Source organism: Chroicocephalus ridibundus, chromosome 5, assembly GCF_963924245.1.
Source record: "Chroicocephalus ridibundus chromosome 5, bChrRid1.1, whole genome shotgun sequence".
NCBI lineage: Eukaryota > Metazoa > Chordata > Aves > Charadriiformes > Laridae > Chroicocephalus > Chroicocephalus ridibundus.
Genome location: NC_086288.1, coordinates 81,087,686 through 81,105,189, shown reverse-complemented (window position 1 = coordinate 81,105,189; position 17,504 = coordinate 81,087,686). Strand labels below are relative to the sequence as shown.

The 17,504-nt window shown below is 40.1% G+C and overlaps 1 protein-coding gene across 4 annotated transcripts in view; it reads right to left on the bottom strand.

Moving 5' to 3' along the window:
• The window catches only part of VEGFC (vascular endothelial growth factor C), a 236,851-nt gene that overhangs the window by 6,263 nt on the left and 213,084 nt on the right, over window positions 1-17,504 (bottom strand). For all 4 annotated transcript variants that reach the window (XM_063336779.1, XM_063336778.1, XM_063336782.1 and 1 more), the window contains exons 2-4: window positions 16,981-17,194; window positions 14,879-15,069; window positions 4,247-4,398 (exon numbers count right to left, since the gene is read on the bottom strand). In XM_063336779.1, coding sequence (XP_063192849.1) covers window positions 4,247-4,398; window positions 14,879-15,069; window positions 16,981-17,194 — 557 coding nt within the window. The remainder of the gene's footprint in view (window positions 1-4,246; window positions 4,399-14,878; window positions 15,070-16,980; window positions 17,195-17,504) is intronic.

Genomic DNA, 17,504 nt, shown 5'->3' with positions numbered 1-17,504 from the left:
GACTCCAGCAGCGATGCCTCTTTACTTTAGAAACGAAAGACAATAAACAATTTAACAGTTTAATGCTCTTTACCTGCTGGAGTTTTCTAGCCAAGGTAGTGATACCAAAGAAACAAAAAAATCCTAACAGCGGTCGGTCTCTTGTTAAAGGATGCCTGAACTGAACTAGTAGGTACACCACAGACACAATAGTTGTGTATTGTTTCATCTTCCATGCATCGGTACACGTTAGGGGTTGACCTGCTGGAGAGCAGCTCTGCAGAGAGACCTGGGAGTCCTGGTGGACAACAAGTTGACCATGAGCCAGCAACGTGCCCCTGTGGCCAAGAAGGCCAGTGGTCTCCTGGGGGGCATTAAAAAGAGCGTGGCTAGCAGGTCAAGGGTGGTCATCCTCCCCCCCTGCTTGACCCTGGTGAGGCCACATTCTGGGGCACTGTGTCCAGTTCTGGGCTCCCCAGTTCAAGAAAGACAAGGAACTACTGGAGAGAGTCCAGCAGAGGCTACAAAGATGATCAAGGGACTGGAGCATCTCTCTGCTGAGGAAACGCTGAGAGCCCTGGGGCTGTTTAGCCTGTAGAAGAGACGACTGAGAGGGGATCTCATCAATGATCGTTGATATCTAAAGGGCAGGTGGCAAGAGGATGGGGCCAGACTCTTCTCAGTGTTGCCCAGAAACAGGACAAGAGGCAACAGGCACAAGCTGGAACACGGGAAATTCAAAGAACCATAGAATGGTTCTGGTTAGAAGGGACCCTAAAGATCATCTACTTCCACCCCGCCTGCCCTGGGCAGGGACACTTCCCACTAGACCAGGTTGCTCAAAGCCCCGTCCAGCCTGGTCTTGAACACCTCCAGGGAAGGAGCATTCCATCTCAACATGAGGAGGAACTTCTTTGCTGTGAGGGTGGCAGAGCCCTGGCACAGGCTGCCCAGAGAGGTGGTGGAGTCTCCGTCTCTGGAGACATTCCAAACCCGCCTGGACGCGTTCCTGTGCCACCTGCTCTGGGTGACCCTGCTCTGGCAGGGTGTTGGACTGGGTGATCTCCAGAGGGCCCTTCCAACCCCACCATTCTGGATTCTGTAATTCTTTGCTTACCATTTCTTTATCACCACAGGTGACAACTTCTAACAAGTCATGCATCCAGGCTGCGTCGTTTATTCATTGTTCCTCTAGGATTTCTAAACCCCTCCTCTGTTAAGGCAGCGCATCCATTACACAATTTAAGCACTTTTCATTCCCCTGAGCACCATTACTCATGCACTCAAAAATGCAGGTGCTGGGACACCTCCTGCCCTCATCACTCAAATACACCACTCCCCTCCAGCACACGCAGTGACTCCCCGCTTGTGGAAACTGCTGCGGTGTAACATCACCCTCCATCGCCTCCTGTTCTCTCAAACTGGTGTCTCCTGACTTCATCCCACTAACGATCTCCCTCCTGCTCCCTCACCTGGGACACGGGTCCTTTTGCCCGATTCTGCTTGAGAAATGGTATGGATCATTTATTGTGTTCTGTTTAAAAAAACACCAACAACTCACAGCTGGAGCAGCCTGGCTCTAGCCGGGAGTGTTTAAAACTACACTACAGATGGAAGCCAGGGTGACAGTATGAAGAAAACACCAAGCGCACATGAACCCAAGAGAAGACAATGTTGATACAAAACCCAAGTCATCAAAGAACTTGAAGAGAACGATACATATTTCAGCATCAGAGTTGGAGACGCCCAGCAAAAGGAACCGGAACTGCTTGTTTGTAAATTCTACTCTGGTTGACAGTACAGGCAATTCTGGGGTGGGTATGGCTGAAATTTTAAAATGACTTATTGTAACATTTTAGGAAAGTTCAGGAAGGCTAGGGGAAAAAATCAGAGGCAAAACACTTTGCAAAAAATTTCACTACCTCTTTTTAAATCATTGTCAACTCAACTAAGAAAAAAAAAAATTATTCAGTGTCAGGACTGATAATGCACAAGACGAGGAAACGCTTAATGTATACAACAGACCTCCAAACCACATCTAAAATATGCTTATCGATCAGCTCTGTAAGCGCCTACCTACGAACCATGGGCCAAAGAGCTCATCATAGAGACTTGGATCTGAATCGCGTGTGTTGAAGGCCCTTCTGCTCCCGCCGCCCCAAACAGCTAAACTTCTAAAACACAGAGCGACAATTTTCTACCTCAGTTGCACATCTTGATGAAATTCTATATGAACAGAGAAAAGAACAACTTAAGATACCATTAATCCAGGAGGTATTCTGAAACACTGGTTAGCATGAACTGACATGCCTCAGCTCCGCAAGTACGAAGAGGTAGCTACTACTTTTTAGAAGGAAAAGAAGGAAAAAAGTGTGAGAACAGGCAAAGACTGAGACCTTAATTCTCAGGATAAAGTTTTTCAAAAAAATATATTTTATATAAAAAAAATCAACGATTTGTACTTTATCTTGCATTTCTCTCTTCTTTCTAACTCATGCCTGTGCAGTGTGGCATAATCCAGCCTTGAATTCTTACTAGATCCCAAGTGTCACTCCCCTAAAACCAGAGGTTATGCTCCGAGGCTTTTTCTTGCAGTAATACGTAAGAAAGTCATGGCTATATTTCCGTTAAAATGAGCATGTACATAAATACATGCACACACGTAGATCTGCCACTGTCACAAGAAAGTACGTTTCCAAGTTTGGGCTTTACAACAACAGTTTCGCTAGCATTCAAACCTCGAAATAAAAATGTAAAGGGAAAATAAGAAGCTGAAAAGAAATTGAGAACATTAGTACAAATTAAAGACAAACAAAAACCCCAGTGGGATTCTGAAAAGCACCCAGGCACCCACCAGGAACATGTAAGTATCTTTATTTTCCTTTCTAGAACCTAGAAGCACTCAGCTTGCATTGTTTTGGGTTCTTTTTTTTTGCTATTTTCTTCTAAAAAAGCATAGATTTTCCACTTTAAGACAGTACCTAACAGTAGAGAAGGCCTGTATGTGCTCTGGTCTAGTGCTCCTCTGTCGTACCTTTGTCGAAGCGTGATCCCTTACGGGGAGTGCTGGTCAAACGCCGGTAGCTGAAAACTCACTTCCCTCTAACTACTGTTTCCTGGCGAGAATAAACTCTTGCAACCGTCATTACAACCGCTCTTCTTCTGGAAGCACGAGAAGCTGCCAGCAGTCAGCGTAATTTGACTTTATTATTGACTGTCGGGTTTTCATTTTCTAAAATCTGCTAATCGCGCAATTGATTAAACGATTAATATATTTACTTCCTAATATTTTTCTAGTCCACCGTTTGTGATCTGCGTCTGGATGAACAAATTCAACAATTTGGATTCAAATAGAATATAATCTGGGTTTAGCTGGAAGATGTCAGAAAACATCCAGACTTTAACTGAATGAAAATGCAGAGGAGACGACCCAGCTTCCCTGGGCATTTTGCACTATTCACTCGCCTTATAAAAAGTGTCTACAGTTAATCACAGTTCAACTTCTAGTCATCGGCGTTCCGTAAAGCTACTGTTAGTCTGTTATGTATTTTTGTCCTACTAAATATTTTTACATCATGAAATCATCACTCAGTTCTCCAGAACAAAGGGAAGGAGTTCTTCAGGTGTTTTAACAACAACTGCTTCGGTGCCAGATTTCCCCTGTGACTTTTTCATTCAAAATCACCAAAGAAATGAATTTGCTAATTCTGCAGACTGACAAATAACCCTTTATTTCCCCTTCCCATTCTGTTTTATTTTCACTCCTGGCATACAAAAAGGTCCAAAAAGATTTGCAGTCAAAGACTGCCTAAAAGCAGGCCTTTTTTTAAGAGTTTCAAATAGGAAAATATAGTTTTAGAGAGAAAGGTTGTCTACTCCTTCTTTGAAAAACTAAATACTTTTGGATAGCTTTTATGATTACTTTTGTTTTGAAAATAGTTGATTATAGTGATGTTTCCTTTAAGCCTCAATTGCACTGTAGCTCTTTCCGTGAAACAAATCCCACAAACAACATTATTCTTTGTTTTTAAATGACTTAAATCCTGTTTATCCACTGGGTAAAAAGGTAACGTTACTTTAGTTAACATTTTCTCCATGTGAAACAATACTAGCTCTTTTGTAAAATGCGTTCTGCTACTGCTAATGTGTGTAAGTTCACCTATCGTAATTGTAAAAGCTTCCAGCAATATTTAAAAAAAAAAAAATAAATAAATTTTGAAGATAGGCTTGCTCATAACGCGAGGGGAAAGACAAGTCTCCTACTTACTGAGTTTGTGTTGCTGGCAAGGAACGCCTGATGATGGAATGAACTTGTCTGTAGACATCCAGCTTGGACATGCAGCGGCAGGACGTGTGATTGGCAAAGCTGACGGTTACGGGCTTGGGGCCGTGAGAGAGAGGCACCGTGATCTCAAACAGCTGCGGAAGGCAAGAGAAGGGTTTTTAAACATTCGGGAACAGGACAACTAAAAATAACGTACGGGCATACCAAGAAAGCTATAAGGAGCTGGAGGTTTTCTTCTCTGCCACCCTTCAGTGCCATATTAATCATACCGCTAAATAATCACTGTGTGCAAAACGAACACAATAGTTCTGTTATGGCAATTAACATGTTTAGCGCTAAACTCTGTTACGTGCCTGTTTGCGTACTATGACATTTAAACTAACATTGTTAAAAGAGGAAAATGTACAAAGAACTCATTTGTCCAGAGGAAATGACTTTAAATTGGCAGCCTTATGAAAAAATGTAAAGCGTAACGTTTGGAAAGTGCTTCAAAAAGTTGGAAAACAGGAATAATTTAAAAAGGGGCTCAATTACAACCTAATACATCAGTTGCACAACTACAAGAGCTTGTGTAAAACAGCGATATGTTGGACTGAGATCAAAACATTTTTGGATGAACAAGTTTTGAATTGCGGCATACTGTAGTTTTGACTTTCCAGCATTTATATCGACGCAAAATATATGGTTACCCTAACAGAATGCATCCTCAACAATTCATTTTTTTTCCAAGGTATTATGAAATAATCACTATTAATAAAATAATCATGTATATGAATGAATAAAATCCTAATTTTAGTGGGAAATAGAGTTCATCTGGTGGAAGAGGACAGCTTCAGCGAGACCGTGTGGGAAAACTGAACGCGTGATAACAGGCAAAGAGGGAGAGTCATTTCAGTACTCTATTCAGGATATGTATTTTAGCAAATTAAGGTTTCACCGTGAGACTCAAATCTCAGTAGTCTCCTGAAAAGTGAGGACAAATACTTTAGGTTAAAGTCTTAAAAACTATTTTTTGGAAGTATTTTTAATTGGATAATAGTGTACTGTTGCCTTTTAGGCATTTAGTGACTTTTCCAAATATATTTAAGAATATTTCTGCGTCTTCTAGGGACTTACTACCTTTAAGAACACGGCTATCGGTTATTATTCCAGTTTCGGTTGAGGAGACTGTATAACAAGACTTTAATTCTTAGTTGAAATCTACTCGCAATGCATTTTTATAATCAACAACTTGTTAGCATGGTGCATAGGCAGCATGTCCATGTAATGAAAATGCTGGTAAATTTTCATGATTCCAAATGCGAAGTACAGCTACAGGATCTCCTGAAAACCTGACCTTGCACCCAAGTTGGCAAGCGAGGCCGGGTGCCAGCGAGCCCGCAGGGGCAGCAGGGTGGGATGTATCAACCCACTGCCCGCGAGGTAACAGGGCACTTGTGCAGCCGACAATAAAGCTCGTGCTACCGACAGACCCAAATTACACAACTTAAAACTAAACTGTGTAATGCACTGTCGACTGTTATACATATTACCTATTTTTAAAAACAAATTTTGACATTATTTAGTAACCAGATCTTTAAAAAAGTATAGCGTTGGAAGTGTCATCATACAAGAATGGAAATGGCAAAAGTATTATATTTGCATTTTTTTCCTATTACAGAAGATTACAATGCTATTATTCTTGCTGCAAAAAGTACCACATCCCTTATTTTAGTTTTAAATTTTTTTTTTTTTTTACCCACTACAATCTAAAAATGCAAACTGGCATATTGCCTTTTTAGAGAGAAAATCAAAAAAGAAAACATTTTCCTGCACCTTCCAAATATTGATGAAATAAACTATCCGTCTAGGCAGCTACCACGGAAAGAGTTTCTCTCGTTAGAGAGACTCCTAGCCAAAGCATATTAATGTTTGGATTCTTGCTCCAGCTGCAAAATAAATAACACTTCTTAAAATTTTGGTCTTGAGTCATTAATAAGATAAGGGCACGAGTCCACGTCTGGTTTGAAGTTTGATATCAATAAAGTGAATGCCTAAATCTGTCTCTGCTTCTCTCAAATGCAATTATCACCAGGCACACCTCCAGGGTTTGCACTACGTTCAACACAGACTTCTGGAAACAGACTTTATAATCAACTTTTTATTATACTTATTATCCGTCTTGGCTTCCAAACCGATGTTGGCTCCTTTACCCTTATCTATTATAAAAGTTCCTTTAAATTAATCACAAAAGGCATTCTTACCAACATGCCTCATCCAAAAAGAGCAGAAATCGTAACAAAGAGCTACAATTTTCGTAATAACATTTTATATGAAAATAGCTTTATTCATGTCTTTTGAAAATATCCACCTGTTTGAAGGTTTTGTTGTAATGCACAATCTAACTAGGAAACTGGAGAGGAGGAAGGTGGTGGTGTAGATAAGGAGGCAGAAAGGACCATGTTTGTGAAACATAGCTCTCATTTCTGCATTCAGTACACAATTGAGAAAATATATGCTGAGTTCTTTGGGTATTTGGTCAGTATTTTTAAATACTGACCTTTAATCAGATGACAGAACTCACCTACATACGCAAGACTCGTGTCTTTTCTTAAGCAAGTTGTGCTTTCAGGACAGCCCAACTGTCAAGACCTCTGAAAGTCTGGACAGCTAAGGATCTACACATGCGAAAGCCTTTACTATATTAAATATATTGTAAGAAAATGGATTCTTAAAAGATATATATGAATTGTGGGACAGAAAAAAAGAGTACGGACTTAGTTACACGTGTAAAGAGAACCTTGTTTTTCTTTTATGGCAGCATGAACTTGCTTTTCCGAAGCTGAAGTAAAAACTCACTATGGGGAGAACTGATGGAACTCAGAAACTGAGAAGTGTGATTCTTTGCATGGACCAAACTGCAGCCAACTAGAAAAAAGGGCTTGTTCTCTTCTTCCTCTGGTGCCGGCGTAGATGAGTTTGACAGGCAGCCAAGTGCAGCAGACTCTGACTGCTGGAGATGGCAGTGTAGGACTATTGCTGTGATTCCAAACCCCCTGGAAGAGGTCCCCATCAGCCCAACTGTTCCCATCAACACTTCAGTGGTGCAATGCAAAAAAAGCCGTGTTAAACAATGGTAGACCAGCTCCCTTGACCTCATCGAAGTACCTTCAGTTTGTTCAACTAAATTCTCTTAATAGCAATGTATTTTACATCACCCACTAGTAGCTACTCTTTATACATAAAATAAAAAACCCAAAGCCAACTATTTATGTTATAGATTATATCATGTTATGTTATATTAAGTATTACATTTCTAGCCCTCACTTTTGGAAAGTGCTTGAAACAATACATGAACTTAGCATTTTGAAAAAGAATATAAACCAGAGCTATTTTCCTTAATGTAAATGATGGAAGTGAAATATTGGGGTTGGAATTATTGATTTATACTTCCTACAATTTTTATTTGTCTGCACATGCTATTAGGATACCATCTTCTGATGCACACTGAAAAAGGAGGTATTTATTCTTCTCTGATGGGAATGAAAATACATCAAGAAGAGATTTCGCAAGAAATAAATTCTTGAAAAATAGTCTGTTACAGAAAATGTATTTAATAGTCAGAATAATCCTGTTTAAATAATCTCTGGCATTTTGAAATAAGATCCGTTCTACAGAAAATCTACATTCTGCTCTCAGCTGCGATAGCAGCATCTCTAAATCCAATGAAGTTATCAAAGTGTAAGTGAATAAACCCTCGATATCCATAAGCTGGGTTTGAATTACCATCTTAATAAATCATTTCAAATTAGGTAAGATCTGACCTTCTGGAATCCTTTCTGGTTTTGTTAGCATCTCTAATTTATTTCTTGCTCATCTTCTTCATCCAGCAGAACAATAAACTCAACATCTGTTGTCACTACAGGGCTCGTTTGGCAACACGTAACGGCAAAATGTCAACATCTAGAGAGGATATTTCTATGCGAAATGAAGCTTAACATCTGTGTATGCGGCTGGGTCTTGACTCCCTTCTTTTCTGGCACCACTGCTGGTTGTGGGTGCCACTGCTGGTACCCACATTACCCATACAGGTACCATCAGATGGCTTCTATTTCTGTCCGATCCCTCCTTCATTACAGGATTGGTTTTACTGTGTTCCTAGGGGCCCAAATCTTCTCTCCCTTCCCAACTTCAAATCATAGTAAAAATTGGACTAACTCATGCTACAGGCAATAGGGAAAAGACGTTTCCTTCAGGTCTATTCACGGGCGAAGGCCTAAAGACAGACAGTCAGGACCAAAGACTGCAAAGAACAAGCTTCAGTTCCCAGAAGAACCCGAGACCCCACAGTAGTAGGGATTCGGGCAGTTTTTTCAGTGGAGAGCTTTTATTGCTCACAGTTTTGAGGAAAATGTTAGTAATTATAGTACCTTAAACTGCAAATTAAAGTACATTAAATGAGCATTGCTAGAGTTAGACTCAACTTGTCCATGCTGTCCTATACTTTGTGCTCCCAACACTGCATTGAGGTCAGGAAAACAGTGGAAAACAACAAACAAAGCAATATTGACAGCATAACAAGGGAGTATTATATATAAAAAAACAGAACAACAGAAAACACCCCACAAAATTACAGCCAAAGCTCTGTCCTAACCTCTTCTACATCATAAACACAAGTCAGCAACATACTACTAATAGTGTGTAACACATATTAACGAAAGCTCTATGCAACTGAAGAACAGCTGACAAACATACATAGTTAATGCTTTTCACATGAACTTAATGCATCCCGTTCAGCCAGTCTAAGGCTGTTTTGGCACAGAAACCCAGCTTGCAGGTCTTCCATTTCTCACCGGTTCTAATAATTCTTTTCAAAGCCCTGTGTTCAGCCCTTTTCTCCTTAGGTCTTCACCCAATATGACAATTCTCCATGCCAACCTCCCCTCATTTCAGCCAAAGCTTCCTTTTCAGCCAGCCAGCCCACAATGCTTGATTTCCCTTCCCTCTTTTTGGGCTCCTTAGCATGATTTTTGGCATTCTGGCACACGCACATCTTGTCCTAGCTACTTTTGGATCACCCAGGTTCCTTCCTTCTCAACATGATAAAGGTGGGTGGATCAACCGACAGGCTCTCCCTAGAAGATGGGATTTGGGTGCCTAGATCTGAAACTGCATCAGATTTTTGTTAAGCTCCAAATTATAAAGAGTTCTAGTGACAAATATATCCAAGTCTCCCAACAATTCCATGTGCTGCCTTGATTTCTTTTTTAACACTTAAAAGTATGCAGACTGTCCGAAAGATAACGAAACACACATTCCTAACACCAACAAGTGTCACATCCTTTACCTAAAATAATGGAACGTGAATTTTTTTTCAGAGATAAAAAAACCAGACAATTTTTGTTTTATAAACCGATAAAGCCATATACACTTCTCTCTCACCCCAGTCTAACAAAACGTGGAACCACCACTTTCGCTGAAGTTTTAAAACAAAAAGCTAAAAAGTAAAAGCAACACATCAAGCTGAGTCAGGTATCTGGCAGCAAAAATTTTAACCCTTATTGTTAAAGAACAGCAAAGCTAGGCTGAGAAAGACAACAGAGTTTATAATGGAGTATATTGGATAATCTTAATATTCGGCTGCTTTAACTGGAGTTGCTTACCTTGAACAAGACTATGCGTGACTATAAATGCTTTTCCCCCATTTTTCTGTGTCTTGAAAAAATTCAAGAGCCTTGTACAGTAAATGACTAAAATAGAAATTTAGTGCTAAAGCCGTGGCAGTCATTAATGCTATATGGATTTTTTTCTAAAAATTTTGATTGCAGGAATTTTTTTTAAACTATTTTTTAAGAATATGTATTTTATGTAGTTCCCACTGGCCATTATCAAGAGGACATTAGATCTGTCTCTCAACCTAGACAAACCTGAAATATTCATCTTCAGTAATGAAGGAAGGTGATTTTTCTTCATACATTTGGATTACGCAATCTGTAATAAAGTGCATTTTAGGCTTAATGCTTAACCTTCGTTCCACTGCACCAGCCAAAATTAAAAGGCAGCATATCCTACAGACCTGAATGTCAGCTTCTTATGCTTGTATTTTCTGCCTCCCAGTACAGGCAGGTACATAATTAAAGAACTTTTCAGACTAATACAAAAGTAAGGGAATAATTAGATCCCTTTCACAATGATGTGTGCAACTACAAACAATCTTTTTACCCTGGATTTTCATTCTTTTACAGGCAATTTTTTTTAAAATCCTTGAAGATCAGCGCATATGCTCAGGTGAGAAGCACAGCAAGGGGACACCGGGCAAAGGTGTCTCTGAATTGCTCTACCCCACCAGCCCTGGCCCTTGGCACTCCACAACCTGCAATTACTGCGATGCCAAGGGCACCAGTCCCCCTTCTTCCCAACCTTCCAAAAGCGCTATCAGAATCCCTGTAAAAAAAATATTCCTGTATATTCCTCCTCACTGATCCTTAGGAAGGCACGTATTTTTGATTCACTGCATTGATAACTCCTTCTTTAGACTGGAAGGACTTCATGCCGTACTTTCCAGAAAAAACCTGTTGATTTCTATACGAAGTATTTCTTTGCTTCAGTGGCTAAGTTTATTTATTCAGCACTATCATCACATGTGCCAATATCCATTGTATCAGCACAAATGCAATTATTATTATGACCACTGACATTTGAAATATAAAATAAACAAAACTCTTATTTTCCTATCAGGATGAGGGAAGCTTATCATTCTAGACACTTTTCAAACTCAGGATTGATGTATGATTTCTTTCCCAGATTACATTAACTACATGACGTTCTTCTGATGGACTGTGGCTTATTTTAGGAAGTTTCCCTTAAATTGATTGACTCTCAGTTTCCATCACTTGTGATCTTTGCACTTCCTAAAGTGCCAGCAAGGCTGGCCAAATATAACCACTGCAACAGAGCACTATGTGTCTGGAGAGATTTTTTGAGCTAAGGATATAAGACTGTTTGATTTAAAAACTCCAAACGTTTCTATACTGGAAAGAATGAAAATAAGCTATTTGAAAAATGGTACATCATCGTTATTTGTTTTAGTATCTTTTTTGAAAAAAAGAGTATTTTAAGGCTCATTTGTGATACAACAACAGGTAACTTATCTGTTATAATACATCTCTCATGGGTTTAATACGCTTGGGCTCCTTATTCTATCTTTTTATATTTTAATCCCTTTTTTCCCCAGAAATTTTAACCAAAACCACTTGGAATTTATACTGATATATCTCCCACTATTAATAGTACCTACTATATCATAGAATCATGGAATGGCTTGGGTTGGAAGGGACCTTAAAGATCATCTAGTTCCATCCCCCTATCCTATATCGTTATAGTCATCACTCTAACACAGAAAAATGCATGGGAAAAGGCATAAATGGTAAAGTTCGAAACGACTGAAAATTCTTGTGACATATGCATCTTCAAATTGTGTAAAGGAACACCATGTACATCTCAAATATGGGAAACAATTTCAAGCTGTTAGCGTGTTTCCTGTGAGAACAGCTCCTCTAAATCTAATTTCAAACTGCTTAGAAAGATGTTTTCCCTTGAGGGACTATTACTGTAACCATGAAACAAGAAGATTTAGGACCTTCACATCAAATGATCTGAAAGAAGCCAAAAAACTGTCCATTCTGCCAGCCAAGAGGAAGAATGGAATGAGATGGCTCTCTGACATCTGCTCACTGCGTCTTTTCAACCTACAAGCAAGTACCCACAGGTGGGGCATAAAAATGTACAGCTGAGGGACAGGCTGTTGCTCCACAAGGTAGCTCCAATCTTTGTAACTGCTGTTGAATTCCTCGTGCCATGGAAACAGAGAACAGCCGCTTGATTAACAACGAATTAGAGAAAAAAACAACACAACTGCAGCACAAAGCCAATATCCAACCAACCACCCTTCCCATAGACCTTCACCAGAGAAGCCACCACTTACAAAGCTGGGCTATTGCAGTGTCACGGACCAAGAAGAAGGAAAAGATCCACTGCATTTTATGAATTAGCCTAGGGTGTCCTCAAATGTTTGTATAGACCTCACACCACATCTTAATTAAGAAATTGTCTCACATCCCAGTCATGATTTTATAAACACCCCTCAGGAACTACAGAAACAGTCTTTGTGGAAAAATTGGTATCAAAAGCAAAACAGAGTGTTTTTCTGTTTTTCTCTTAATAAAGTTAAGTAGCTAGAAAGGAGGAGCACAGCCTGAACTAGAGAACTATTGACCTCTCTCCGGCCCACCACAGTGTTCCACAAGCCAATCTGGGAACATCTAACCTAGTCCATTCTCCTGCCATTTGCTCCCCATAAAAATAACTTCTATGATTTACTTTTTTTTTTTAATTCATTTTCATGAAAGCTGATATCAACTTTCATTAGATTTGAATGTCTGGAACCAATGCTAGTGCTTGCCATCACAGTAAGACCTCCAGCTGAAAAGTTAATTTCCCGTCGAGGACTTTGTCTGCAGACCGAACAGTATGAAGTTATCTCACAGAGTTTATGCACTAAAAATAAAGCTACAAAAATGTTGATTTATGAAAAAAAATAAATAAATGCTTGGTTACTAACCATTTGTTCTCATTTCATTCAGGAAATAAAAGGAAAACTGTAGTGAAAATAGGTGTGTAGGGTACCCGAATTCCACAGAAGGGTCTTGAATCCAATACTTTTTTCTTCCTAATTCTCATATGATACAGGATAAGCTGTGGCCACGTAACTTTAAAAAGATTTGAGATGATGACAGATGAAGAGATATAGCTATAGCTCTCTTCCTTTATAAGGTTTTTTTAAAAAAAACTGCATTCTGTCAAAGAACCAGATAAAACTGGAAAGCAGAAGCAAGATAGAAAACTCGGAGATTAAATCGCTTGCTTTTACAGAATAGGTAAGAAAACAAAACAATGCTATTGCCCCTTCCGTCTTTCTGATAAACCCTTGAACATTCTCCTTTCCGGAGTCTCTCAGATCTTTAACTGCTCCTGTATCGTATCGTCACCAATGACATCAGGAACTTAAAAAAGCAGCTCAGTACTCAGTCTGAACATTTTCTACTAGGCAAAAAAATAATTACTTCACTCAATAGATACGAACAGAAAGATGAATACAAAGGGATTATTTACCCCAGACTGACATGGTGCTCAAAGACCAGGAAATCTGTGCTGAATGCAATAACTCTCTCTGTAACTAGATCATCCTTTATCCAAGTCAGATAAACTTTATAAATACATGCTGGGGAAAAAAAAAAAGAAAAGAAAGCTCATATTTCTTGGTTTATAACATGAAAATTATATTTGCATCTTTCAAGCAACTGGAATTAGGACAGTTGTTTGTGGGAATAACTATGGGCTTGAACAAGTGTTGTAGTTTTCCTTGTTTAAGCTATTTAAGTTACATTGTTCTTGATCGATTTGTATAATTTTTGTGGCTGTCTGCTGCTATCTTAAATTTAGGACTGAAAATTCTTGCTAGAACATACCATTTCAGACAGAGGGATTTGGGGAGAAATGAGGACAGAAAATGTATTAAAATAAAAGACTTGGGTTTTTTTTCTGTTTTCTTTACATCTCCCTTTCCTACTCCCCTCTCAGGACGGCGCAGAGCACAAAGAAGTTTCATGGTAAAGGAACAACATGTCCACGGGCCACGATTTTATAGTTGGCCACGCAGCTGTGCGTCTTCCTTACAAACATGCACTGCATCTTCAGCTAGACGAATCTACTTGAAAAAGGAAGCAGGATGTACACTAAAATTAGTTTCCTTCAACGTATTGGAAAGATGAGGTAAAAAGCGAAAAAGCCAACAACCACCAAAAAAACCCTACCAAACGCTGTAACAAAAGCAAAATACCCTAGCAAACATTTTGAAGTACGGCTATTTTTACACGATTTTTGAGGGAAACGTTGAAAGATAATCGCGATAAATGTTACAGCTACTTAAAACAGGATAATGCGTGTATGCTTTTCCCTTAAAGGCAGTTCACGGGCTCAATGCATCACCTCTGCACGCTCCTACCGGATCACCAGCCCTGACCTTGAGGAATAAAAACTGCACACACACCTGAGGAAGATGCATTAAAACAATATGTGTGTATATATATACACACACACTAATATCCCTTAATACAGTAAAAGTTGAGTTCCTAAAAGGCTTTATTTGCAACGTGTATCCTGTCTGGATGTCCTAAAACTGTCTTGAGTTGAAATTACAACTAATTCCAACTAATGAAATTACAAGCTAGTTTTCCAGAGGGCTTGCCTCATACAGCAGGCAAATAATAGCAGATGCAAAAAAAAACCGGATAGAATTAAGTTTCATGGATAATCTCAAACCTGAGAATGGGACATCATAATTATTTTTTTTTTTCCCCTTAAAAAAAAAAAAGAAAAAGAAAAAAAAAAAGAATACGCTTTGGGGAATAGTGTTAAACATTTTCTTCCGGGCAGTAATCTCTTCATCTGTTTCTCCTGTGTATTCTGGAATTATTTTTTTCCTCCCCCCTAGTAGCAATACGGTGGTTTAAAATACGCGTGATCTTAAATGGATTTGCACGGAGCACTTGGACTGTAATAAGAGTGAGAACTTACTGTCTTGCTGATGTAATTTGTGCTGATATTCATACACTGGAGTCCTTCGCTATTGCAGCAACCTCCACATCTGTAGATGGATACACATGGGGGTTTAAAGAAGGTGTTTGTAGTTGCTCCAAACTCTTTTCCCACATCCACACACACTTCACGTGGCATGCACTGAGTTTTTCTCCATTCAGTATCAATACCTGCCAAGTTATAGGGAATTTGATTTGTTATAAAGTAACTGTTTCAAAGCAATACTCTCCTGCAGGATGTTAGTAGGATTTTTTTTTTTTTTAAGTTTAGAACCAGAATATGCATTGCTAGAGTCACACCCTTTATTCAGTGAAGTACACCTTGCTCTGTGTCAACTTCTAGCTAATTTTTCTTCTTCGTAGGGATGTGACATATTGTCACGGAGCAGAAGAAAAGTCACAGCAGCACTAAGAGGGCACCTAACAAGGTTGGGCAGGCCTTACAACACAGGATCATAGAATGGTTTGGGCTAGAAGGGACCTTAAAGCCCACCCAGTGCCACCCCCTGCCCTGGGCAGGGACACCTCCCACCAGCGCAGGTTGCTCCAAGCCCCGTCCAACCTGGCCTTGAACCCCTCCAGGGATGGGGCAGCCACAGCTTCTCTGGGCACCCTGGGCCAGGGGCTCACCGCCCTCACAGCAAAGAATTTCTGCCTCAGATCTCATCTCAATCTCCCCTCTGTCAGTGTAAAACCCTTCCCCTCGTCCCACGGCTCCCCTCCCTGCTCCAGAGTCCCTCCCCAGCTTTCCTGGAGCCCCTTTAGGGACTGGAAGGGGCTGGAAGGTCTCCCCGGAGCCTTCTCTTCTCCAGGCTGAACCCCCCCAGCTCTCTCAGCCTGTCCTCACAGCAGAGGGGCTCCAGCCCTCCCAGCATCTCCGGGGCCTCCTCTGGCCCCACTCCAACAGCTCCGTGTCCTTCTGCTGTTGGTGCCCCAGCGCTGGAGGCAGCACTGCGGGGGGGTCTCACAGAGCGGAGCAGAGGGGCAGAATCCCCCCCTCGCCCTGCTGGCTAAAGCTGTACCATGTTCTTTCTCCTATGCCTGGGCTGAGTCTCACCTTGACTGAAGCCTAAAGAAGTGCTGCACATCTCATCAAAGTAATTTGACCTGGTCCCACACAATGCTTCGCTTGGATACTATATATTAAAAAAATTAAATTTGATGCCTACACACTTAATGTGAAATTAATTTGAATATATGTTTACTTTGTTAACCATAAGAGTATAATTTAAAGCAAAAGGTTATTATTTAGCAATTACATACACCATATGATTTAATCCGGAAGGTGATATTTTTGCCCAGATTATCCACTCAAATCAGGGCAAACGTTTCTCATCGTGGCATAGTGCCTTTCGCCAAATATAACCTTGCACTGAACAGCTGTGAAACTTGCAGCTGTACGGGCCCATGCATTCTCTTTTGGCGGCAGTTTTTGGTAGGCTATTCAACAAAAATGGAAATTTCACCTAAGGTGTACAAGATTTCTCCATAAAGATACGTGATTCCCAATATCGTGTCAAAGACTACACCTCCTGCCATTAATCCTGTGTTGCTCTGTCAATATTCACCTGTTTTAAAGCTGTTTTTGGCTGGTTTGAGCATAACATCATGACAACTGCCTTCTTGTAACAGGGAAAAGCTGCAAGTGGATTGATTACTTGGCGTTCGAAAGCAATAACGTGTAAGAGAAGAAAGCTCTACCAGCCGTGATGTAATTGCAGAAAATGAGCAGAAACAGTTGAATGAATCCAACCCTTAGTGCCCTCTTCGCTTTCTGCAAAATCGTTACAGCCTCTACAAGGCAGGATTCCTTATACCTGCAGACAAACACACAACTTCCTATATTTACCCAGCTGAGAAAGCAGTCTGCACCTTTCTTACAACGGAGGTACCAAAAATACGCCTGTGGAGCAATTTATTTCATTATGGAAGGTTGACTGTCAGTGGTTTTGTATTACAGACGTGACCTCAAATCAAACTGCTGAGGTTGGTTTCCTGCCGATGCTTAGCTTTGAAAATATTGAGAAGCCTTCGGATTTTAATTCATCGTGTGTTAGAAGGTGTTTCGTGTCCTGTACTTACTTTTCAGGATCTCTGCATTATAGTGTGCTGCGGCAAATTTCAGGGAATCATCTGATCTCGTGTCAAAGGTGGAGTGTTCCCTGTTGTGTTGCCAACCTCCTTTCCTCAATTGACATTTGAACATTTTCCAGTATTCTGGGTAAAGTACTGTCATGAGTTCATCCACACTGGACACAGACCGCAACTGCTCTTCCAGGTCTTTGCTTGCATGAGCCTGTCAAAGTAACATGCAAGATTAATTACTTTCTCTATTACACAAGGTTTGCTGGAAACCAGCCTGAAAAACAACTCAAACATTGTAAAATAAAGCTGTGCTCAAAGGGGCCCTCGTCACAAAAAACGCTTTTGTCAGTCAATGCCAACACTACCATCTTGACAAATGCTGAAATGTTTTGCTTCTGCCACTATTTCTTTATCATACTTGTTGTTCAAAACATCGGTGTGAGAAAGGAGTTATAGAATTAAGCCTATACAAGTACCATTTGCAGATTGAAAGAAAAAACAAAAACGTATTCTTATGCTGG